General features: G+C 41.7%; 1 protein-coding gene across 4 annotated transcripts in view; it reads left to right on the top strand.

The window, feature by feature from the left end:
• Positions 1-24,074, top strand: part of NHSL1 (NHS like 1) — a 132,723-nt gene extending 108,649 nt beyond the window's left edge. For 3 of the 4 annotated variants that reach the window (XM_055324650.1, XM_055324651.1, XM_055324653.1), the window contains 5 exons: positions 1,914-2,106; positions 6,719-6,850; positions 13,094-16,318; positions 16,876-17,008; positions 21,033-24,074. In XM_055324650.1, the coding sequence (XP_055180625.1) occupies positions 1,914-2,106; positions 6,719-6,850; positions 13,094-16,318; positions 16,876-17,008; positions 21,033-21,732 (4,383 nt within the window). In that variant the 3' untranslated portion in view covers positions 21,733-24,074. The remainder of the gene's footprint in view (positions 1-1,913; positions 2,107-6,718; positions 6,851-13,093; positions 16,319-16,875; positions 17,009-21,032) is intronic. The other variant, XM_055324652.1, reaches the window with a different exon arrangement.
• Positions 24,075-27,039: the final 2,965 nt, after the last annotated feature.

Here is a 27,039-nt window from a genome sequence, read left to right as displayed (position 1 = left end):
AGAGGCAGAGACACAGGCAGAGGGAGAAGCAGGCTCCATGCAGGGAGCCCGATGTGGGACTCGATCCCAGGTCTCCAGGATCATGCCCCAGGCTGCAGGCAGCCCTAAGCCGCTGCGGCCACTGGGGCTGCCCCCTTTGATTGTCTTTCAAGGATCTGTAGGAATCATAACCATTTTCCCAGAAGTGGATCAAACATGAATGGATATGGTATAATTTAGTATCACAATCAGATGTCTATAACATGCTTGTCATAAGTTGAATATATTTATTTGTCAGTTTAATTACAAATATTATTTCACATTTTCCTTAGGTGGAGAAGAAACAATATCATATTACATGTTTTATGTATCAAGAATATAAAGTCAAAAACAGAGATGTTTAATAATGTTTTATTTTATACTATTTCCACAACACCTTTATTATTGGTAGTGTCTTTGCAATAAAAGAGAAACTTGGGTGCTTGTCAATTCATGATTATCTTTTCCAAAAGTCCCATTATTATGGCCACCACCTTCATTCCCAGTCAGACATTTTCATAGATATTATCTCATTAGGTCTTAAGAGTAGCTCTTTGGGGGATTCAGGAAGTAAATGTATAATCCCATTTTACAGCAAAGGAAAATTAGGTTCAGGAAACGTCTGAAGATCACTTGTCTGGCAGGTATAAAGTGAATTGACTCCAGTCTTTGGATTCTTGGTCTCAACCCTATGCCCAACACCAAACTATTTTTCTTGGTTCTTCTCTAGTCTTTTTCAAATCTGTGGAGGGCTGGTAGTTGTAGAATAGATATAGATATTTTCAGTAAGCTGAACCCAATAGCAATAAAGAGTGATGACAGTGTTCTTCTAAGTGGTTGAAATTTCTAACAAATGCATTTCTGTAAGAATCTTACCAGTGTCCTCTTAGAAACTTGCATTAAATCCAGAAAGGTATCAATGCCTGCTTTTGAAAGATAGATGAATTCTCACAAACATAATATTGAATGAAAGAAGTAAGTTATAAAAGAGAACATACATCACAATTCTCTTTGGGACAAATATTGGCAAATAAAGCCATGGGTTATAAGTCAGGAGAGTAGTTACCCTTGCTTGGGGCTCTGTGTTTTTGGGAGGGGAATGTTAAACTGATTTGGGTGCTGGTTACACAGATGTTCCCTTGAAAGGTTCATTGACTCTTTATTCTTAGAATCCATCATAAAATGCTTGCCAAAACAACTTTCTTGCTTATGCTTTTTAAGATGTTATGGGAAGAAAGGTATTGAAGAAGAGCTCTCCAGTTAGGATGTTAATCTGTATCAAAACAGACACTGCCAGAAATGTTTTCGTGGAATTCTGATAAGCCTCAGAGCAGAGCTTCAGTCAGCTTCTTAGAATTTAACAATTTCACACTGATTTTTCCCGTGTAAATGGTTTCAGAAGAGCACACATAGTTGAGTAACAATAGCTTATCATGTCAGAAATGTTCCTTGAGGTCAGTGCCTTAGAGAAATAAGATTGAGGCTAGAAATTACTTTGAGCAAACAAAATTTTAATAAAAATGTAAACCGCTGGCCACAGCCATGATGTTTTTCTAGGCTTCTGGTGGTAAACTAAATCCATAAGCTTTCTGACCATAGTAAATATAGAAAAAACAGGAAGAACGGAAAAGATATTGTGGGTCAGCAAAACCCTTTTCAGTCCTCATGGTTTAGAGATTAAGGCCACTGTGCGAATCATATGTATAACAGGTCATGGTCTAGATGATGAAGAGCAGTTTTCTTGGAAATCACTGCTTCTTTCCTAAATGTGAACTTTTGCGGGGGAGTAGGGGGCTTGCTTCAAATCCGTTTTTTTTTTTTTCTAAATAAGAAATGTACTTTTAAATGTTTCTGCCAGCTATTTACACACTGTCTTCTTACTTTTTTCCCTGCAGTGTTCTGTTTCTTCATCAGAAGAAGAAAGACTTATTTCCATCAGGAGACCTAAAACGCCAACCTCAAGTGACTTCTCCGACCTTAATACTCAAACGAACTGGACCAAGTCACTTCCTTTGCCAACACCAGAAGAGAAGATGCGACAGCAAGCCCAGACAGTCCAGGCTGATGTGGTTGCCATTAACATAACTGGTATGCTTTGCTATGCAGCTAGGTTTCTAAATGTACTTGGGAGAATGACTTGGGCTTTTGTTTGTTATATGCTCTTAGCATTTCATTTATACATCAAAGATAAAAATAGCTGCAGTCCAGCTTCCTGCTCTTTAAAAGGAATACTAAAACTTACATATGTGCATGCACATGAAATATCTCTTGCTTGTGTTACCAAAGGTTGATATCATGGAATTCATCAAAAGTGTGTGTGTGGGGGGAGTTTCATTAAATTACTTTTTTGAAAACATTTTCTAAACATGGTCCTGGGTAAGAAAAGAATGATGTTTCTTTTCTAAAGGGCTATTTTATGTTGTATTTATGAAAGTGAGAAAATAACAGTTTTGTGATATTTCCAAATGATCGATTTTCTTACCTTTTTGTCTTAAATAGAAAAAGGGAAACATTGCTTAAGAATATCAAGTGAATTGACAGTAAAAATTATAAAAATATTGTTTTAAAGTTAATAGGATGGTAAAATTATATTTTGATCCCCATTATTTGAATTCTACAATCTTCAAATAAAAATCACTTCCTTCTGAATATAAAATTTTTAGAATATGTTATATTAAGTTGGAGTATGAATATTGCCAAACATGAAATTCAAGTTCTTTTAGAATTTTTTTGCTTAGATTTTAATCATCTGTGATATTTAAGGGGACAAATAGCAAGGTACGTAAAGCTCAAAGGCAATACTTCGCAAACTTAGAGGAGTTGTTAAAGATTAAAAGTCAAAATTGTCCTGCTTTATCAGTTCCATAGCCCACAAAGAAGATAGGTCAGTGGTTTGGGGTGGGGAGGGGCATACCAAGTAAAAAAATAAGATGGGTTAAGAGTTAGCATTGGACAGAGTGTTCAAGTGAAGCAGATTACTCATAATTATCATTGATAATCAGTCCATACAAAGCATGGCCTCTTGGGCCAGAACCTAAAAAACTAGGTGACCAATAAGTATGAATTTTCATAAGAAATTAGGATGAAAAACCACAGCACCCTTGCTGTATTTCTGAAGCCACTGCTACTGCTGTTGACTGCTGTTAGAAAGGTTGTAGATTTTGATAGTTAATGAAGATTTTTTTTAAACCTTACAGATGTTTTAAAAATTACATTTAGAATAAAAATTACACTTGCTTTGAATTCTAGGGAGATTTAGTAAATAAGTGCATGAATTATTTTAAATTCCATGTACATTTTTCCACATTGACTGTACTTAACCCTAATAGCATAGTATTTTATTCCATTTTCTTGGCAGATAACATTGCTGATCTTCCCGAATGTGATTCTCATACACCTAGATCATATCTTTTTAAGATTATTTTTATAAATAGCCGTGTTTCATAATAAACTGTGTTTATTGCTCTATGGAATATGTGGACACATATCTTCTATAAGAAAACGCATTACATTCTTTGATTGATTAAATGCAGCAGAAACATAATTACATTATATATGATTAAATGCCTCAGAAGTAATATAATAAGAAGACTGTGCTATGAAATATGACAGTCCTTAATGGAATTAGGATAAATGCATTATCCTGAAGTTAGAAAATGTAAAACAGAGTACCTATAGCTTTAGAAATAAAGAATTATTTGCAATGAAATGTGTTCTAACAACAGTAGACAGTGCCATTTCTTTGAGCTGTAATTTTCTCCTATTTTTTTTAATTTTTATTTATTTATGATAGTCACAGAGAGAGAGAGAGAGAGAGAGAGGCAGAGACATAGGCAGAGGGAGAAGCAGGCTCCATGCACTGGGAGCCTGATGTGGGATTCGATCCCGGGTCTCCAGGATCGCGCCCCGGGCCAAAGGCAGGTGCCAAACCGCTGCGCCACCCAGGGATCCCTAATTTTCTCCTATTAATGACTACTAAATGGATATGAATTACACAGAGTTTAAAAGAGTCCTTCAAATGCCACATAGGGAAGGCAAACAATAATGAAGTGAGCAATATGAGTTATCTTGAAGTGCAATTTACTTTTAATTGAGTGATTACCACTTTCAGAAGTGTAATAATTAAATATAGTGCCTAATTATATTATTAGGCACAATAAATATTATTTATTGATCTGTGTTCTGGTCCATGTGTTCACATACATACACATATATTTCATATAGAGATGAATTTTTCTGATATTGTGATATAAAAAAGCATTACATTTAAACTCTTCACTTTTAGCAAACTGACATGGGTTATATAGCTTCCTGCTCTTTAAATATTATATTTCTGAGCCCCTAGAAAACTTTGAGACTAAAGTGTAGCTTCCTATAGAGAATTGTCACATGTTCCATTATTTGGATGAACACTGACACTCTAGTTTGATTTCTTAGTCGGTTCAGTAGGGAAAAGAAATGTCAATAAATATACTATTTCACATCCAGGGCAAAGCTGGCCAGGCATAGAAGTAGAACATTAGCACAGTGAGCTGCCAGCCAGAAAATCAATTTAATCCCTTTAGTCATAGTCCTGTAGGGACTCATCCTGTTCTGGGAGTTGAAGAGAAAAAAAAAAATGTTTCAAATGAAATGTATATATGCATAGGTTTCATATTCTGCCCTGTGGAATAACAAGTCTTCCATCTGGAAATAGAGTGGGTAAACCTGCTTCAACAGTTTTGGCAAACTGGCTTTGTACTAATCTGAGTTAGCTAAAGTTTATTTCTAAGTGGTAACCATGACTAAGGCTGTTTTTCAATGAAGGGAAGTGATTCAATTCCTCTCAACAGGTATTTATTAAATACCTACTTTGTGTCAGGCATCAAGCTGAGTGACACAGGGTTGCTAAGTTCTGTAAATCATGGTACCGCCCTCAAGAAATGTGTAGTCCACCAAGAGGACAGACTTCTTGGGTCATGATGCAAGATGGAGAGTTGGATGATGCCTTTAATGACATTTGTCTTAGATGCCATTCTTATATTTTCTCAATTTCCTTGGAGTTTGGGTGGTTTATCTTTTGTTTCTGTTTTGTTTTTTAGGAAGCAAAACTAGAGACTAAATGCAACTATTAATGTTTTGTCTGTTCTTAATGCCTTGATACAAGGAAATTGTCTTCCTCTGCTGCAGGAAACTAATGAACCATGAAAGTCATGACTTGCCCCTTAGAAGCACCATATATGCTATTGCACAGAGTGATGTATTTATCACAGTGATGGTACCTTTTGGAGTTTCACTGTCTTCTCTCAGTCATTTCTAGTTTTCTCCATTAGGAACAAAGTTGCAAGCATTTTCAAAGTTGAAAGCATTTATTTATGCTTGTTCCTTCATAGGTGAAATGTGTTTCGATTATTCAGGTCTTTTATCTTCTGTTTAGATTTTCCTATTTAAATAGAGAGTTCACTGGTTTACAACATATTTACTTTGAACATGTGTCAGTATTGCTAAAAAGAGTGAATGTTTTTATACTTTTTTTTTACAACCTAAGAATGATGGAAGTATATAATTTGTGTACCTATGTATTTTTAAAATCTCTTTTTAAGCAGAATAACCATTTAACAAAGATAGTGCTATAAAACTTTCTTTATTAAACTCACAAATAATTTAAAGCAGACCAATCAATAACTGATACTATATTATTTTATGGTATCACATTGGTGTGTTAGTCACACAAGCTCACAATCTAGAGATAAAAAAATCCAGTAGACGTAGCATTCTAGGTTTGATTGCAAAATTACCGGAAATGTCTGAATTAAGAGCAATTATAAAAGGTGATTATGAAACAGAGAAAGCAATTCAGCTTTAACAACAGCAGTGCTACTGGGTCTCATTGTGGTAAAAGTACTTTATCATTATAAGGCTTTTTATTGGTCATTATAGTTGTATCTCACACCACAGCAATTACTACAGCCTGTCCAAATTATCATCCACCCTGACTGAAAGAAAAAGCTCTTCATCCAAGAATTCTTTTTTTTTTTTTAATTTTATTTATTTATGATAGGCACACAGTGAGAGAGAGAGGCAGAGACATAGGCAGAGGGAGAAGCAGGCTCCATGCACCGGGAGCCCGACGTGGGATTTGATCCGGGTCTCCAGGATCACGCCCTGGGCCAAAGGCAGGCGCTAAACCACTGCGCCACCCAGGGATCCCCATCCAAGAATTCTTGATTAAGCTATTTGTATCATCACATAGGATAAGACATTATATTGCTCTCTAGAGATAACCAAATGAACACAATATGCCCATTTCCGTCCTATGTACACTGATATAAAGAGTGATTTCAGTGACCAGAGAGCCTATGTAAAACACTTCCAAAATGACCCAATTTTTAAAATAGCACAGAATCACTGTTCAAGTGTGTTATTAACAGATTTGCACTTGTTACCCCACCTCGTTTGCAAATGAGATCAAGGTGTTTCCTTTGGAAGGACACACACTGGAAATGGAAAAAAAAACAAAAAACAAAACAAAACAGCCTTATGATGATAATGTGCTTTCCTTCCTATTTTTGCCCTTCAGCATTTATTCATCATCATATGACTGGCTAACATCATTATTAATACCTTCTGATCATTTTACAACAAGCTTCTGGAAGAAAGTGCATGGTGTCGGCTTGCTTGAAAATAACATTGCTTTGCTTGTTCTACTACTCTATATTAGGGGAGAATTTCGATCGCCAGGCCAGTCTTCGGCGGTCTCTAATTTACACAGACACTCTGGTAAGACGACCGAAGAAAGTCAAAAGGAGAAAGACTATTACAGGAGTCCCTGACAACATACAGAAGGAGCTAGGTATGGCTCATCAGAACTGTATTTTGTCGCCCCACATTACTGCTCAGCATTACTACTCTAACCTCATCATCGTGCTTATGAGATCAATACATTCTGATAGCCGTTTGGTGTCCCCAGAGGAACGGCTTCTCTCCTGAGTGAGGCACTGGATACAAGTCTTAACATCTCATGAAGATGATTTGTTGAATTTTGGTGAGAAGGTGACACAAAGAGCCTATATGAAAACTGTTAATTGGGGTGATGGAAATTTTCGGTAATGTCATCATCTCTGTGAACCTTGCACATTGGATATTTCCACAATGACATTTACCCTTCATTTAGATCTTAATTTTTCATAAAACTGAAAACTCATTCTAGGACTTCAGATTGTAAATATGGATTTCATTAGTCATACTGACAGTGTTGGTGGCATTTTGTCATCAAAGAGACAGCAGTGTGGGATGATTAGTAAATTTCAGTACAATAGGAAATAGTCATTTATGTTGGATAGTGCCTTAATGGAACTTCCAATGAAACAATTTCATAGGTATTTTTGGTCAGTACTTTTCAACCTGTGACAAAAATAGAAAAAAAGACACCCCGTCCTTTTATTTTAATCTAGTAGAGAGGGTTATTTACTTCATAATTCACTTATCCGTATTATTTCTGCTTATCTTTATATAAGCTTTGGATAGTCCTTTCTTTCTATATTCACTTCCTCTCTCTGGTTTTTAACGGGCCCATCAGGAATGTCTACAGAGGCAGCAGAGCATACTGGGTCAGGGCCAGGCACTCTGACACCAGGCTGCTTGGATTTGAATCCTAGCTCTGCCACTTACTCTCTGGGTGGCCTCAGGCTGGTTACTTTACCTCTCTGAGTCTGCTTTCCTCATTCAAATAATGTGGTTGGTGATGCTAACAGAACATATCTCATAAGGTTGTTGGGAGGATATAATGAATTTATACAGGTGAAGCACTTGATGTCAGGTAGTGTTTACCATATGTTAATTTAATAGCTGCTTTTATAATTATTGTAGGGAACTTAATAGTACCTGTTTTGAAATTTGCTTCTTTCTCTTCAGTGAACTAATGGACTTATTTCCTTATAGCTACTTTCACCTGATGTTTTTACTTACATTTACTATTGAGGGTCTAGAAATTCAGAATAATTATTTCTGAACTTGCTCAGCCATGTTTCAGTCAAAATGAATTTTTCCTAGCTATGGTGATCTGTTACAGCACATTGAGGTAGCATTGCAACATCCGGGTGCTAAAGACATTGTACCTCTGTGTTTTTTCCCAATACCCCTGCTTAAGAGCCATGTATCAGTAATGGAAGGCTAACTCTTCTTTACCCATATTCTCTCTTTTCCTGCCATCCTGTTCTGCAGTACGTATGCTCGACCTTCCAGACTGAAGCCACAATGGGACAAGAATAGGGACTCTTAGCTTTTGCTCTAGATTGTTCCAGTGACCCAGATGACATATGGGTGCCCATCTTATTTCATAACAGGGTTTTATCACAAACAAAGGCAAGCCTGCATCCACAGGATTTATGAAATTTGTCTGGTTCATGCCCTTGCATCTGCTTCCAGATCTGGGCCAGTTCTCTTGGATCTCATTCTGTCAGACTCTTTATTTTTTTCCCCCTCCTTTAGGTGATAGCTAACTAATGTGAGAAACCTAGTACCTACTCTTATGTTCAGTAGGTGCTTAATGGGCTAATTTCTTACAGCACTCAGGTAATGTTTATATTTTAACTGATCTTTAGGGAGCGTTCTTTAAAGGAGTGAGTGACTTTATAAAGACAGACCCTTTGTAAGATAAAAAGGTTGATGTTTCAAGGTAGTCTGTATTTTAGTGGCTGTACAATCAAATAGACAGGTTGTGGATAGCTTTGTGCAAAGAGTAAGGATAGTTTGGCCCAGGTAAAGATATGTATACACACAAATACTCAATATGAATTCTCTCTCTCTCTTTCTCTCTGTCTCCCCTCTACTATATATGTGTACATAATGTAATATAATTTCTAGAACCTCAGAGGTATGCACTTTTATCATTTTTATTACTAAACCAATCAGTATGAAGCCAGTAACTCAGGTGCCTCTTTGACCTTACTAGAAGGTCTAAGCAGCTAGGTAAATCATGTCTTCTATAATTTTATTTTTAAAATCAATGATCGAGTCCCTGGGGCCCATGTTCATTTCTCTTTTACATTTAACACAGAAATCCCAGTAATGCTGGAAGAAAGCAAATAGCTTCCCCAAATCTTTGCATTGTGATTGTTGCCAAACATGAGATAGTTGATGTCATTTCATAGTCAATGAAATGACCTGGATCCTCGCTGGTGGTCAACTGAGATAAGTTAGAGCTAGTTTTAAAAAAAGACAAATAACAACTATAGTTTTAAGGATTGATAGAGTAAGGGAAAATAACATTTAAATATAGTATCATTTAGCAGAAAATTTGGATCATATATTTTTCTTCATTCACTTTATGACTTGTAGTTGATCTTGCCCTTCCTCCCCAATGTTTTGTACTTATAAGGTGCCTGGTATTTCAAAGCTACCTAACTAATGATTCTCAAAAATAAACACTTGGTATTTTCCTTAAAAATTAGTCTATTCTAGTTGTGAAGCATGGGAAAGTATAGCTGAGTCAAACAAATCAGATGAAAAGAGAAATGATTATCTGAAAAAAAAAACAGTCACTGGGAAACACACTTGCTATTCACTAGACAACTGCCCAAGTTGCTGGGGATTTGGATTTTTAAAAATCTAACCAGAGATTCTTCCAGAATTAGAGAGTTGATTGTGCTTAATTTAAATCTATATGACTTTTCACTTCAAAATCCATAAATAGGGGACTTTAGAGGTAAGCCACTTTAGAATACTTTGAAGTCAAGGTTTTATATTTACCGTTTCAAGTACTTTATAGGTAATAATTTGTTGCCTTCCATTTAAATGAATCAGACAAAATTTCTTTTTTTTTAAGATTTTGTTTGTTTATTTATTTGTTTGTTTGTTTATTTATTCATGGGAGACAAAGAGACCTAGACAGAGGCAGAGGGGAAACAGGCTCCTGGGGAGCCAAATGTGGTCCTTGATCCCAGGACCCCAGGATCATGCCCTGAACCAAAGGCAGACACTCAACTGCTGAGCCACCCAGCCATCCCAAATCAGACAGAATTTCTAATTTTTTCTTTACTCTTATTATCTTAAACATACATAGAAATGTATTTGAACAACCCATCACAAGTTTTCATCCTCTAGAATCAGGTACTATCATTTTGTTGTTATATACTTATATTTGGTTACTGAATAGTTCCTGGAACACTGCATTCCTCAAGCAAAAAAAGCTTTGTTTAAGGGAATCATCTTCTGAATAACTATTGATAGGTTGTACTAAGAGCATTAAGAACATAAGACCAGACATGACTTTTTAAAAATCATTGTGTTAAACCTTAAATTAACTAAACTGTAGATCTCTATCATCTTTGATTACATATATTTTTTAATTGGACATCCCTTGTAGTATTGTGTAATAAGTAAAAAAGTATATAATTCTTTCTTTATATTATTTTGCAAAATCAGATAAATCCCATCAAGATTTTTTTTTAAGATTTTATTTATTTATTCATGAGAGACACAGAGAGAGAGAGAGACAGAGACACAGGCAGAGGGAGAAGCAGGCTCCATGCAGGGAACCCAACGTGGGACTCGATCCCAGGTCTCCAGGATCATGCCCTGGACTGAAGGCAGTGCCAAACCGCTGAGCCACCAGGGCTGCCCCCATCAAGATTTTTAGCAACACTGTAGGTGGCTCAGCAGTTGAGCATCTGCCTCTGGCTCAAGACATGATCCCAGAGTCCTGGGATTGAGTCCCACATCGGGCTTCCTGCATGGAGCCTGCTTCTTCCTCTGCGTATATATGTGTGGGTGTGTGGTGTGGTGTCTCATGAATAAATAAATAAATCTTTAAAAAAAAAGATTTTTAGCAACACCTAAGAGGTCTATATTTGTTCGCAGATCTCTTTTTATAGTCTGTTTCTGTTATTTAATTCTAGTCAAGATAGTATTCATCTGTGTCCTATAATATGTGACACTTTTTGTACTATGAAAATATTAGGGACGCCTGGATGGCTCAGTTGGTTAAGCATCTGCCCTTAGCTCAGGTCATGATCCCAGAGTCCCAGGATCGAGCCTGGAGTAGGGCTCCCCAAGCAGGGAGTCTGCTTCTCCCTGCTTCTCCCTCTGTCTCTCTTCCACCTCGTGCCCCTCCCCCACCGTCTCTCATTCTCTCTCAAATCAATAAATAAAATCTTAAGAAAAATATTAGAGGATCTATTTTTGAAATAGAACTTCAGTGGTCCCTATGATGGCTGATATGTGAGTTTCATTTTACATGTATTTTTAAGGGTCTTTAGAAAAACATGATTTTAATAAGAAAGTTGTATTGGGCTATAAATGGTGAAGAAATGGCTATATTTCCATTTTGAGAATTCTAGGATGGTTTCACATTCAAAATTGTTACCTAAAAGAATCAATACATCATTTATGGTAGTTAAAAATTTACCACTGATCTCATGCAAAAGTTGCATGAGATGTTATGCAGTTTTGAAAGAAAAAGCTATAAAAATCCATTGTTGAATGGAATTAGGTATCTTGAATATTTGGAGCCAAACTGGTGCAAACTGATACAGTCATACAAGCCAATTTCCCTCCTAAAATACCAAGTGGCAAAAACTTCATCTTTTGTTTTCTTTCCTCAAAGTGGATTTTTCTCCTGCTTCTGCCTATTGGCCACTTCCTCTCTTCCTGAAGGGAAAACCTTGTGTGTGTGTGTGTGTGTGTGTGTGTGTGTGTGTGTCTTTGTGTCTGTGTGTATCTGTGTGTGTGTGTCTGTCTTCAGTGAGTGTGCCTGGCAGAGGGTAGAGGAAAGAAAGAGATCCTCTTTGCTAAAAATACAAGTATAAAAATATTCTCCATCATCGAAAATGAAGGAATGGGCTTTACACTTTATTCTCGTAGGATGACATCTCCTTTGTGGTTCATACAAGACCATCACTGCTGTATTTGCAATATCCTTTGCTATTCAGATGAACGAAAGGCTTTATATCCAGTCAGGGACACAAGGTTAATTGATGTGGGGTAGGGAGGGAGTTCTCAGGAATCCCATCACCACCAGTGTGCTTGCCCAGGTGAACATTGATGCCGGCAGGCACTCAGCTTGCATTGCTCACCAAAGCGCATGCTTGAGATTTTTTTTTTTTTAAGTTTTTGAGACAACATAGAGAAAAACTGGTTTTGCTATTGTTTTTCAAAATTTAGTGTGTCTTAATGTTTACTATGCATGAATTGATTTTTTTTCTCTCTCTGTACACCTTCATAAAGTTGTTGGTTTCATGATTTTTTCTTCTTTTTGAGATTCTGTTCCTTTCTAGATAGCTTGAAATCTAACTGTTATCTACACTTAAGGTTTTTTTTTCTCATTTTCCTCTCCATGTGGCCCTTTTTATGCTTTTTCTCTTCTTTCTTTAAACATACCTACTCTCAGTATGGTTGTAAGCTCCAAGAAATGAATAACCCTAATTTGAGGAAATGCTCACTGGATCGGTTCCTGCTGCTTTTTCCCCACCAGAACACAACAGATTGTTCTTGGATTTTGAATGTCACTGACAGATGACAATGGTTTGAGATGGATAATGAAATGTTTGAAACACAGATGGGCCTGTAAATCATTTTTTTCTTACGATTTCCTTCTGACATGAAAAAAAATTAATGCACTTAACACTGTTTTATACCAATATCCCTTGTAAATGGTATCTCTGTAGCCCTACTGTTGAGCCCTACTCTGGGAAAGACAGTCTTAGCTTGACAGATGCTCTGGTAGTCACCAGGTGGGTGACAGGCCACCTTGAAATCTTTACCAAAAGGAGATTATTTGAAAAGAAAATCTTCCACAGAGCACTCAGCCTTGATCTCAAAGAGAGTAACTGAGAATTCGATATGTAGCACTTCATCTATGGGAGGATTTGAAGTACAAATCAGTAGAAGGACATGAAATTCATAATAAGGGTTTTTACCTTAGGAGCTATCGGTATAACTAATTAGACTCTCACCCAGATACCTATAGGAGAAAAGAAACTAGATCAAATAGAAAAAAAAAATTTTTTTTAAGTACAGCAGAATTAGAAGGGGGTGAGGGTACAGGTGATGAACTAAGATATTTTGAGATAACAAATCTCTTCTGCTTTATCTCCAGCATCAGTCACTGGCCAAGATGATGGTGGTGGTCACTCGTTGTACACCCCAGACCACTGCTCCACACTGGGAAGGCTTGATAGCTATTGCTCTGCTGGGCAGCGCTCAGAAACCAGGGACTCCAGCTGTCAGACTGAGGAAGTGAAAGTTGTACCCCCTTCAATGAGAAGAATCAGGGCACAGAAGGGGCAAGGCATTGCTGCCCAGATGAGCCACTTCTCAGGCTCCTCCGGGAACATGTCTGTGTTGAGTGATTCTGCAGGTATTGTGTTCCCTTCTCGCCTCAACAATGATGCTGGCTTCCACAGTCTCCCACGTTCTGGAGCGAGGGTGAGTGTTCAGTCCCTCGAGTCACGATTGGGTGCCCTGAGCCCTGCAGAAGACCTGGATGGCACTTATCCCTACCAGAGTGGTCACCCACAAGTAGATGAAAATTCAGGACATTTGGGAGGTGCCTCAAGGACTGGAATGCTTTTGAGACCCAAGTCCCAGGAGCTGAGGCATTTTGAGAATGTGATCAGCCCAGCGTGTGTGGTCTCTCCTCATGCCACCTACTCCACCAGCATCATCCCAAATGCCACACTCTCTTCCTCTTCAGAGATTATTATTATTCACACTGCTCAGAGTTCAGGACAGCTGGACAGTAAAATCACCAGCTCCTCTTCATACTCAAAGATAAAATCTAGAGACCACCTCCTCTCCAGGCATACTAGTAAAGATGATCATCAGTCTCCCAGTGGCAACTGGACAGAGGGTCACCCCAGCATTCTTTCACAGGCCTTAGATCCCCATACCTCCAGTGCAACCATGCTATTGTCCCTCTGTGATTCAGTGGTTTCTCTAAATACTTCAGCAAATCGGGAGAATGGGTCCCAAGCCATGAGCTATAACTGTAAAAACAACCTGAGTTCTCCAGTCCACGCCCAGGATGTGGATGGCAAGAGTGAGTCCAGTTATTCAGGAGGCACGGGGCCCAGCAGCTCGGAGCCCTGGGAATATAGTGCCTCCGGTAACGGGCAAGCATGCCCACTGAAGGCTCATTTGACAACGCCTGGTTACTCCACTCCCGGAAGTAATGTGAGCAGCTGCAGCTTGGACCAAACATCCCCCAAAGATGATGCCAGATCCCTGTATTCAGAGGAGCATGATGGCTACTACACATCTGTGCACCCCGATCCGGGACAGGGATCTGGAAACCAGTACAATAGTGATGGCTTTGGGAACCCCAGGCACAGTGTGGTCAATGTTTTTGATGGAAGAGCTCCGAAAAACCAAGGGGACCGGTCACATTACCATGACAAGTCCCTTTCTCGAAACATCTCTTTGAAGAAAGCAAAGAAGCCGCCTCTGCCACCCTCTCGGACTGACTCCCTGCGCAGGATTCCCAAGAAGGGCGTCCAGTCCAATGGGCAGGCGCTGAACGAGAGCCTGATCGCCTCGCTGCAGCACTCGCTGCAGCTGAACCTCCCGGGCAAGGGCGGCAGCTCGCCCTCCCAGAGCCCCTGCAGCGACTTTGAAGAGCCCTGGCTGCCTCGCTCCCGCAGCCAGAGCACCGTGAGTGCCAGCAGCAGCATGACCTCGGCCACCACCCCCAACGTCTACTCCCTGTGCGGGGCCACGCCGTCGCAGAGTGACACGAGCAGCGTCAAGTCTGAGTACACAGACCCTTGGGGTTACTACATTGACTACACAGGCATGCAGGAAGACCCCGGGCCCCCTGGAGGGGGCTGCTCAGCCAGCAGCGGGGTGCCGGCTGGAAATGGGCCAGTCCACCACGTCCAGGAGGGACCCAGGACCCAAGTGCCTGGTGGCTCAGTCAAACCAAAGATCACGTCGCCAGAGAAGTCCCACAGGGTCACTTCTCCATCCAGCGGGTATTCCAGCCAGTCGAATACACCCACAGCACTCACCCCTGTGCCTGTGTTTTTAAAATCAGTGTCACCAGCAAACGGGAAGGGGAAGACCAAGCCCAAGGTGCCAGAAAGGAAGTCCTCTCTGATATGTTCAGTATCCGTCTCCTCATCGTCCACGTCTCTGTCTTCCAATACTTCCACGGAAGGAAGCGGGACAATGAAGAAGCTGGACTCGGTGCTGGCCTCCCCCACTGCGGGTGCTTCTCTCCTTTCTCTCCCCTCACCGTGTCCTGCTGACAAGTCTCCTTTTCTTCCTCCTCCCCCACCTTTAGTAGATTCCCCTGACGGCTCTCTGCCTCAGTCTCCCCTCTTCCCCCCTCCACCACCGGAAGTTCTCACTCCCTTCTCTCCCCCTGCCAGCGGGTGCCTCCCTCCTTCCCCCAGGGCACTCAGCCCCCTTACTCTGGGTGCATCTGCTTCCCTGCCACTGCCCCCCGCTGCCCCACCCCTGGACCCTACATTGATGAAAGACGCCAGGCCTTCTTTCAAAAAGCCTGGCCAGCCCGAATGCTCCCGGGAGGGCTTCCGGCAGCCTTGCAACAAGGAGGAAGGCGGGAGGCCCCCCATGCCCCTGATAACCACTGAAACGTTGCAGATGGTACAGTTGAGGCCCGTGAAAAAGAACTCAGGAACCGAGCAAGCACTGTTCTATGAACAAGTATCTCAGGAAAAACTAACTCCGGTCGTTCCCCAGTATCATTTAAAGCCATCTGCTTTCTTGAAATCCCGAAATAGCATAAATGAAATGGAGAGTGAAAGCCAGCCTGCCTCTGTGACAAGCTCGCCGCCGCCTCCTGCCAAGAGCTCGAGTCAGGGTCACCGGGACGGTGCAGCCGAGCATGGTCCCCCGAGCCGCGGCCCGGGCAGTGCCAGGGAGGCAGAGGCTGGGCCCGGGCCCCGGCCCGCCCCGCTCCAGGAGCCCCCCGGCCCTTCACCCAGCAGGAAGCCACCTCCCATTTCCAAGAAGCCCAAACTGTTTCTCGTGGTGCCACCTCCGCAGAGAGATCTCACAGCGGAGCCCGCGGAGCCCGTGAGCGGAGCATCCCCCGGCCCCACGCGGGGCGAGGCAGCAGAGAGTGGTAGAGCCAGCGCTGGTCCTGATGAGCCGGGCTCTGGCAGCGCCGTCCTCGGGGGAGGAGCCGCAGGATCCCCGGCCCCGGCCCCGGCCCCGGCCCCAGGTGGAGTGAAAGCCGACGTCCCCATGGTGCAGCCCGACGCGCCGCCAGCCCCCAAGCAGGAGGAGCCAGGTGCCGGGGCCAGCGCCGACGGCGGAGGCGACGTGGAGAGCTGCCTGCCTCTCCAGGACGGAGGGCGTGAGTATGCCTCTCTCTCTCTCTCTCTCTCTCTCTCTCTCTCTCTCTCTCTCTCTCGTTCCCCCGGACCGTACAGCAGAGGCAGAAGGTGGGGCTGGTGCCTGTTCCCGGGAAAGCCGGCAGCATGTGGGCTGCCCCTGCTGCTTCACACTTGGGTTACCAACTTGGCATTTTATGAAATTAAAACAAACAAACAAACAAAAAAAAACCCCTAGATCTAGGGATCTTGCTTACTGAATGTCAGATAATAGAGGGGTAGGGTGGTCTGCGGCAGACGGGGTATTAAATAGCAGTGAGTAACCTCCCTTCTGGAGAGCTACAGAGAAACGTTCCAGCAAGATTTAAGAGAGACTCAGTAGGAGTTCTAGACTTCAACAGAAAAGAAGGAGCTTTGGCTGTCGTTATCAAAATAAAAAGATCAAACTACGGACCCGACTGCCTGCCTGTCCTGTGGCTCTTACATGATCAGGAACGGCAGGGACAGCATTTTGGGAAGCCTGGGAAGACAAATTCAAGTCACTAGCGCGTCCTGTGTTTGTCTGCTTGCTTCCCTCTAGCTGGGCTGCCAGAGCCTGACGCAGCCGGCTCTTCCTCGGAGGCCTGTGACTTCCGCAGGGAAGAAGGGAGTGATGAGGTGATGACCCCCAGTAGACCCCGGACCACAGAAGACCTTTTTGCAGCTATTCACAGGTACCCCGAACCCCTTCTCCTTAATTTTGATCATCTTCACGAGTCTGCCTTTCTAAATGCTTTCTCAATTTGCCCTCCTTGGATTTTTTTCTGTCACCCATTAACTCAATTATTTATTTTTTGAGTGTGTTTCTCTATTTTTATTTCCTCTGATGCCCTGTTTCTGGTTTACTTTGTCCCACTGATTTTTATGGTGATGTTGGGGGGAGGGAGGGACGGAGACTCGATGCGGCGCCTTCTGCTCAGCAATACACTTGCTGGCAAGAAATGCAACGTGTCAGTCATATGACAGAGTATTTACAAGAACTGGATTAGAGCAACCGATGATCCAGGCCAGGATGAGCAACACTGTGTTTTGTGGACGTAAGATGCGCAGACAAGCTCTTGGGGACCTCTTTACCTCAGGGCGTTTTTATTATTATTATTATTATTATTATTAATATATTTTTAAAATATCAGGATATATCAGGATTTTTCTAATGCAGTTTTCTCTGGCTACTTCAAGTGTTTCAATACAAGAGTACAATCTTTTCAAAGCAGGAGTGGAAGGAATGAAATTTGTTTTTGAGTAGTCTAGACCATTAGTGCCATCTACTGGCATCAGAAATTGTTGGGTTTTAAAAAAATGTAGGATACATTTTTCAAAATAACTGCCTGAACATTTTTTACCTGTGGTTACCTCAGAGAGTGAATATGATTTAACGTGAAAACTATATATATTGCCTTCTTTCTGGTTGTAAACAGCTGCGTAGTCATAACAGTGTCATTGTAAGAATAGATGAGATTGTATATGTACAAGGACTTTCAACCACAATGCTACTATATAAACCCTATGCTTCCTTCTCGACTTCTTTACCACAGTATTTTTAGATAATTCTTATGAATGTCCTTATGTTGCCAACACCTTCTACTACGTTGACTCGAGATCCCTTTTTTCCTTCCTGAAACAAAGAACCCTATAAAATCATTTGATTATCTATGTTAATAACCTTGTGTCAGGACTCTTTTCCCAATTCTTGGAATCTAACTGAAAAGACGGTAGCGTGAGATGAAAAACATAGGGCTGTCCTGATTTGAAATCTCCCATGGAGCATATAAATATCTAACGTGGGGTTGGGGAATGGAAGGAGGAACCAAGATGGGGAATTAGGTGTTTGTCAAGAATTTTGTTCTTCACCTCTTGACTCTAATATTGCTATAATATCCTAAAAGACCCTAAAGATTGCCTCTTGAACATTGGCTGGTTTCTTTGATTATATTAGAAATAAGAAGGCGGCTGCTTATGAAATTATTTCTCAAAAGAGTAAAAGGAAAAATGCTACATCCTTTGAAACCAACTTTAGTGGCATTTCTAGAAGTTTACACAGATGTTTCTAACTCTAACCATGCTAGACACATAATAAGCACTCAATAAATAGTTTTCAGAATTAAATGAAACCAATTGGAATTCAACTATTAGGAAATTCTTCCAAGACGTCACGTTTTTCATTTAGTTTGGAACACACTGGGTTGTTAAACAAGTAGGCATATTTATAGTAGCAGTCCAGAGAGAAGATGCATTGCTAGTTGCTCTGTGTACTAAATACTTGGTCTCAGTGAGGAGCCCAGTTGTCATGGGGTCAAGTTACTAAGTGCTTTTCTGAAAAATATGCCCTATTTTACTTTGGCAACCTTCTTAAGGCACTGAAAAATCTGTGGTTCCTCCTACTAGTGAATTTTATCTACTGCAGATGTGGAAATCAGCCAGTCTATATTATTATTATTATTATTATTATTATTATTATTATTACTATATTCTGTGTACACATGATAGAAATAAAGGCCAAGTAGGGTATGGATTGCAAAGAGAGTAAGGACACCTGCTAATTTTTGTTTTAGCATCAATAATGTATTAGCAGACATAACAAAATCCATCTGAAGGCTGTGATTTTTAGGGCTTTATTTTATTTTATATTCTCCGGCACCTAAGCTAGTAATTTAAAAGAAAGAGTATCTAAACTGAACCACAGCCTTCAAATTTTATAATGCAAATTAATTCACTTCAGATTTAAAGCCAGATGGAAAATGTAGAACACCAGTTGAGGTGTGAAATTTTTATATTTATTGAAGTAATTAGTTTTCAGGCTAGTGTTAACTGTTTGAGCACTTTTTATAGCCATTTTCTTTAGAAATACACACACAGAGTATGTGTGTGTGTGTATACCCATATATACATACGTATATTCAGAGAATTCATAATGTTTACATTTAATTCTCATTTTGGGGGGCAGTTGCTCTTGAGAAACAACAAAACTTATAAATTCCCATCTCCTCTCTTAATTCGAAATCCACAGTTAAAGGCTGTCTCAGCGCACCCTCACCTTTCAAAAACCAAACAAAAAATTAGGCGCCAGAGCAGGGCAGCCATCAGGGGCCCTTCCCCGCACCCCACCTCTCCCCCGTGCCTTGCTGTGCAGGCCAGGTCAAAATAGCACTGAAGCCCGGAAGGAAGAATTATATTTCCCTAAATGACACTCAAAGTTTTATTAAGCACATCCTCCATGCCTGACACGTTATGGCTGTTATTTGCATTCATCTTTATTGATAAACTATGAGCTCTCTACTGTTATTTCCCTTTCCAGCTAGGAAATTGGATCAGAAACTTTAACTTGCCCAAGGTCACAGAGCAAGGAAGCTTAGTGTGGAATTTAACCCAGGTCTGTGTACAGAGGTGGTTTATCTCATTGAATCCTCACAAACCTGTGAAGTTAGTATTCTCACCCCTATTTTGCAAGTGTGAAAGCTATGTTGCAGCATAGATGAGTAGCTTGCCCAGGGTTACACAGCTAGAAGTTGGTAATGCTCAAATTCAGTTCTTTGTATTGTATCTGTATATACCATAGCATCCTCTTTACCCTTCCCTACTGCATATTTAGAATTTTATAGCAAACAGAGATATACCCATGTCTTTATTTTATTAAATGTACCGAGTTTCCTTAGAGCACCTGCACTCAGCAGAGAGATTCCATGCAGATTGAGTTGTTATCATGAAGAGACCGGCAAGGGGCCCCGTGGCTCATCTGCTTTATTACCTCTGAGCCATTCTCAGTACAAAACACATGGAACAGAATGAGGACAAGAAACACATTCAGAAAACATTTTACTTTCCTTAAAGGCCCCTCCTCTTTCACAGTCCACCCACATTCCTCAGAATCTCTTGATCAATTGGAGGTTTTCTGAAGTCCAGCAACTGCATGTGGTATGGAAGGTTCACTCTTGTTTTCTGGAAAACTGGATTTGGAGGAGCTGATATAAGATCCCGTAAGCGCCAAGGAAGACTGGTTTTATGTCAAACTCTAGAATGACTAAGTGCAGGGTTGTAGAGTCCTCTAGAACCTGAGGTGGGAGCCTGCCTCAGGATAGTGGATATTCTGGGGGCTGGCTTATCTATTAGCCGTGTTCAAGGGCTAGAACCAAGCAAGAGAAGAAAGAATAGCAGAAAGGCTGACCAGCACTGGCAAATGATCTCAGGATCAGTCCAGTATAGGAGAGTTAGATACAATATGGCAATTATTACAAACTTTTGAAGTGAACCTCACCAAAATAAGTTAATGTGATGTCTGAGATCTGTTTCAAAATAATCCAGTGAGAGTGAATAGAAGAAAGATGGCTGTTGGTTAATAATTCCTGTAGCTGGGTCAGAGGCTCACCCGATAATACAATGAATTATTAAAGTAATTCTCTTTTAAAAAAAAAAAAAAGATTTTGTTTATTAGAGGGAGAGAGGGAATGCACACACACACACACGCACACGCACACGCACAAGCTGGGGTGGGGGGAGAGGCAGAAGCAGACTCCCCACTGAGCAGGGAGCCTGATGACACGGAGCTCATTCCCCGGGATCATGACCTGAGCCACCCAGGTGCCCCTAAAGTAACTCTTAATAAATGGTGACCTGAGAATGCAGCAGAAAGCAGCGTGATGGTGCCTGACATGCTGCAGCCCACTGGGAATTAACCGTTATCTTAATGTTATTGCCTCTCAGATCCAAGAGGAAAGTCCTGGGCCGGAAGGATTCAGATGACGATCACTCCCGAAATCATTCTCCCTCCCCTCCGGTGACGCCCACCGGTGCGGCCCCCAGCCTGGCTTCCCCCAAGCAAGTGGGGTCAATTCAGAGAAGTGTCCGGAAGAGCAGCACCAGCAGTGATAACTTCAAAGCTCTGCTGCTAAAAAAGGGGAGCCGCTCGGACACCAGCGCCCGCATGTCCGCAGCTGAGATGCTAAAGAACACAGACCCTAGATTCCAGAGGTCAAGGTCAGAGCCTTCGCCAGATACTCCCGAGAGCCCGTCAAGCTGCTCCCCCAGCAAGAACAGAAGGGCCCAGGAGGAGTGGGCCAAGAACGAAGGCCTGATGCCTCGGAGTCTGTCCTTCTCTGGCCCCCGGTACGGGCGCAGTCGAACTCCACCTTCTGCAGCCAGCAGCAGGTACAGCATGCGGAACCGAATCCAGAGCAGTCCCATGACTGTCATCTCAGAAGGCGAAGGGGAGGCCACGGAGCCTGTAGATAGCCGGGCTCACGGGGCCCTGGACACCGCCAGGGGGTGTTCCGTGAACGGACTAGGCGGGGAGCCCGCCACCCCCCTGCAGGCACAGGGTCCTGGCCCTGCTGATGGGATAGTCAGCGCAGAGGGCACACATGGAGCAGAACAACGTGGAGGTCCTCAGAGGGAAGAGAGCTAGGGCCAAGCGTGTGACTCCCAGGTTACATGAGGGAGGCACACACAACATCGCTCTAGGAAAAGCCTGACAGGTGCCCTTCCCTGCCTTGCCCCTGGATCCCACTCAGCGTCTGTGCTGTGGGCCCAGGCACCGCCAGCCCTGCAGCGGAAGGGGAGCATCATTTAGGACCCACCTGACACCTGTGGCTTAAAAGCAAGTAGAAGCTTAACTTCTGAAAGTGCTTCCTGGGGAAGATTTTTTGTCCCCCCCCCCTTAAATGCTGGGTGTGTGTGTGTGTGTGTGTGTGTGTGTGTGTGCATTTTGAACACTTTTTATGTTTAAAAAAATACACACACATACAAACAGCATGTACAGAAATAGGAGAAGGAAACACAGTTAAGCTGGGTAGAGTAATGGAGTCTTATGGACTAGGTGGTAATTGCTTTAAAAGTGTTACAGTTTTGGAAATTAGTTCCCAAAGAAGGGAGAGCAAGAACCATCTCTTCTAAGAAAGAGGTGGTCGATTTGCTGGTGTTGCTGCAGAGGACACGTAGGTGTGGGCACCGGTGTGCTTTCCAGCTGAGCCAAGTTGTGATTAACCCAAAATGATGGGAAAGGGCTAAATGACTAATTGGTTCAGGTACTTTTTTCTGGGGAAAAAAGGCTTTGTTTCTTTTTTGTGAAAATGACAAACATGTGGAAGTGGCAACGCCGTAACTCGGAGCCTGCTGCTATGCAGCCACAGGCACACAACTTTTAGCTTGACTTTTAGCCACATGGGTAATTTTTTAAATGAATTTCCTCCTTGAGTAGCAGCTAAAGCCTTTAAGAATAGCAACAATGGGGTGCACATACCGAGAGGGTAGGAGAGGACGAGGAGCACATAATAAAATACACTGCTGGAAGCTGTTTCCTGCTTATTCAATAAAATTATTTTTCAGAATTAAATTTGAAAACTTGCACTACAGAACTGTGGGTGGAGATTTTCCTTTTACAACTGTTTTTACCAGAGTTTAAACTTCCATTTGACAATTTCTTATCACTTGAAATGTCAACATTTGCTAACTTTTGGATATCCTTTTGGTTACACCAAAGAAAAAGGTATGGCTATTTTTCCTTGAACTGCCTACAGTATCATGTCCTCATTTAGAAAGGTTTATCAGAATCTATTATATATTATCTTACTTGGAAGAAAATACTGAATAGCTCTTGTTAGTCAAATAACACTAATACAAATTGGCAGGGCTTGGCTATTAGCCCTGGGAAATGAGTTTTTAGATTAAAAAGATTTTTTGCATTAATTGGTTTGTGAGTTTTTATATTTTTTATAAGGAATTGAGTTGGCTAATTACCTTCTAATCTTCTCCAGTTAGAATTTTAATACTTTTAGGCTTGGGAGAAAAGTGTGTAAAGTATTTATTTTTTATGTCCTATTCTTGTGACCTCTTCCCCCCCACTCCCCTCAACTGCCGTGTACTTAGGCTCCTGTTAAATTTGTTGGTTAAATAGAGTAAGTCTTGTCCTCTTCATTAGAAGGACCTGAGAGGATAATACTGAGATTCTTGGCCTAGTACAATGCAGCTGCCAATGGTCATCTTTTTTTGGTATAAAAATATCATCTAAAAGTTGCACTGCACAGTCCAAATTATCAAAAAGTTTATTATTCATTACAATTTTAGATGCCCATTTTAGACATGTCTTTGAGACAAAAACAAATTTAAAGAATTAAGGCTTCTTCCGTTCTCTGAAGAAAACAAAACACTTATTTTCACACAACCAGAAATGAAGATCTGATATTTGGTCAAAGGCTAAAGGACTTTTTACCATTCGGAGCAATTATCTACCACATTGGGCACAAGGATCTTTTCTTCTAAATTTTAGGAAAGTGGTGTTGGCTTTTGAATATGAAATCTCATAGCTCCCTAAACAAGATTAGAATGTACGTGAATATCAGAAAACTTTAACTTAATATATACATCATTTATGTTGAAGGTAAAGTAAACAACATCAAAATTAATTATAAAGCTATTAAAATCCCCATTTTTAAAGAAAAAAATATTAGGTTTTAAAGTTTGCTTTGAATAAAACAATTGTAAAGTAAACATTTGAACCTTATTTCTTTTTGTTTGTACACGCATTTTTTAATAATAAGGTAGATCTCCTTTCAGAGAACTGTTGAGTGCTTTGCTGGGTACAAACAGAACAGCAGTGAAGACCAGAAGGTGCCTGTGGGATGTGGGGACCCAACAGACAGGAGACAGAACATCACAGACACGGTGGCTGGTGCCATCTAAAAGGACATATGGAAGAACAACTCTGGGCAGTGTCCTAAGGACTTTTGAATAAAATCTGAATAAAGCATTGACATATAGTTCAGGTGATGCGGCACATGGAGAGATGTGAGAACTTTTCACAGGCATGCACCAAGTATAGGGAAACAAGAATCTTAAAAAATGTGGATGAGAGGCTTCAAATCTAATGAAAAAGACACACAAACCACGAACTATCCTGTAAAACATCAGAATAGATGAAAGAGTACTTGGGCTCCTTAGCAAACCCTGTTGGGACTCGACTATGTGTTCTCTCCTTTACCATTGGAACACCTGACATTGATTCAAGCTGGCAGTGCACCCATCCAAAACTATACCTCACAGTTTCCCCCGTAGTAAGAGGGCACAGTTTTGGCCAATGAGACAGGAGCAGTAGTGTGGAAATCTCCAGGAAGATTGCTGAGATAGGAGCCAGCCCCAACCCTCATGGCTTCCTTTCTTCCATTTCTCCCTGAATGGGAGGCTGGAAGAGGAGCAGTACTCCTCCAACCTTTCAGCACCAATAGATTGAAAGCCACATGTTGTGGAAGATAGAGGAGAAAGGAGCCTGGTCCATGGATTACCTCTAAGCCACTGCACCAGCCTTGGGCTGTCTACCTCCAGGCACACTTGAGTAAGTCATTTTTCACTCACTTGCAGTTGAGGGATAAGATTCTCAGAGTAAGGTATCCTTGCTTTTTTTTTAAGATTTTTTAAAAAAAAATCTCTACACCCAATGTGGGGTTTGAACTCAGAACCTTGAGATCAAGAGTCACATGCTCTACTGAGTGAGACATCCAGGTGCCCTGGGTGTGATTGCTTTTGAGTAGGTAGATGAGGGAGGGATTGATGGTGAACCTGAACTATGTCTTTAAGGATAAGGAGGGTTTCAGCAAGCAGGACACTCCAAATGGAGGGGATAGCATGAGCAAAGACACAGAGCCCAAGTGTTTAGAGGAAGCCATGTAGTTAAAGTGTCTCTAGAAAAACGAAGGAAAACACGAGACTGGAAAGGTGGTCTCCGGCAAGAATGTAGAGGGCCTGGTATGCCCTCTCAAGGAATTTGGGTTTTGTTCTGTAGTATTGGGAAACAATGAAGGCTTTATAAGAAGGAGAATGATATGACATGGCTTGGTTCTTAGCCTTCTAAAGCTACACTCTTCCTTATTGACTATATCTAATCCCAGAGCATTAAAAATAAATATATACACTGGTAACTCCTAAACACCTGTCCTTATTTCCTCTGTGAGCTCCAGAGTAGTATTCCTGCTGCCTACTCAAAATCTGCAGTAAAGGTGTTTTAAACTTAATATCTCCAAAGCATACTTCTACCCTCTCCCCCAACACACACACACTTACCTTATCAATTAACAGCATTACACAATGGCTCAGGTCCACATCTAGGCTCCTTCTTATGGCCTCCTTTTCACCCACATGTAAACCCTACTCGAGTCCTGTCAGCGAGACTGCCAAAATTTGTTTCAGGAATCCAGTCACTTCTCACTGGTTTCACTGGACCTCTCAGGTATAAGCTCCTACCCAGACTATTGCAAAAGCTTCCCAATGGGTCTTGTCTTTACTATGCCTCTTCAGTTAGTCTTAATTCACCATACAAAGGAAGCTCTTAGGAACAATTTGTAGCACTCCACTGCTTGAAACCCTTCAAAGACTATAACAATCAGAATAGGATTCTAACTCCTTGCTGTGGCTTGCAAGTCCTTTAGGTTCTGTCCCTATTCCCCTCTCTCGAAGGGTCTGGCTTCATTTTCCTTTCTGTCCCTTAGCAGAAGCCACTTCCCAACTCGGAGCCTTTATTTTAACTACTGATAAGAAGAGTTCCTATATTTCTGTGTTGGCTTATGTTCCTCGGGAAGTAGGCCCCAAGACCATTAAGAATACCAAGGGTTTTACTGGACTGAAACACCTTTAAGAGGAAAAGGAAGAAGGATGATGGGGCTGGGAGAGCTATCAGATTGCAGTACTGACTTTACACATCTGCCTAATGTACAGGAACTCTGGGGAGAGGTCACTCACTAGAGGGTACAGGGTTGGACAGAAACAGCTACGTCCTTTACCACTGCCTTGCTTGGTCTTCAGTAAGAGTCCACTCTGAGAAAAGCGTGCCTTCAATTTCCACTGCTTCATGACACGACTGGCCACCAACCCTTTCTGATTTGGGAATAGTATGCCCTCAGCTTAAAAGCTGAGGGGACCCCTGATGAAGCCAACAATTAGAGGCTGTCAGCAAACCATACCATCTGCAGCTGGATGGAAAGTCTTGAAAGCAGATCTAAGTGGCACATCTCCAAGCCTGTCACAGTCCTCCCCTTGCACCCTCTAGATCCTCTTGCCCCAACAAACATGGAGAGCCACTCCTCCAGAACTCTAACGGACTTCTCTTCCTGAGAAGAAAAATGTTCTGAAGGATCTGGATGGGGCCAACTATAGCCCTTTCTGTCATTGGTCGGGGGCCACATTGGATACTCATCATCCTCTCTTCTACTCCATGTCCTTTACCTTCAGCTGCTACCTCTCCTCGTCTCCCTGGCTTTCCTAATTGGTATGAACAAAGCTATCATTCCCAAGGGTTCTGAGATCCTAAGAATTAAACCATTTTGGGACCAGGGTTGCTACACTTGTCCATTCACAGTTCCAACTGGGCAAGGAGCCCAAGGGGTACCCCAAGTGGGTGCCCTGAGTTCCATACATCATATCATAGCAGGCTTACCTCCTCTGGCACTCCAGGGTTAGTTAGCCCTGACAAGGTGGTGACTCTTCTTGCTTGCTGGACCCTGGACACAAGGAGCCCAAAGTTCCCAGGTGATAGCAATAGACTGAAGTTCAAGGGGCCTTTGCTCATTGCAGGGGAAGGGTGTACACCTTTGAGAACCATGACTTCTGGCTCTGCAGAGCCTAGAGGTGTAGGGTAGGAAGTCTTATGTCCCTTGGTGGTTCACTGGGAGGGATAGTAAGTATAGTCATTCTTGCTTCTACCCTTTGTTTCCCAGCGCCATGCATC

The sequence above is a fragment of the Nyctereutes procyonoides genome, unplaced genomic scaffold (assembly GCF_905146905.1).
Source record: "Nyctereutes procyonoides isolate TBG_1078 unplaced genomic scaffold, NYPRO_anot_genome, whole genome shotgun sequence".
In the NCBI taxonomy this organism is placed as follows: Eukaryota; Metazoa; Chordata; class Mammalia; order Carnivora; family Canidae; genus Nyctereutes; species Nyctereutes procyonoides.
This window is presented reverse-complemented; position numbering and strand designations above follow the sequence as displayed.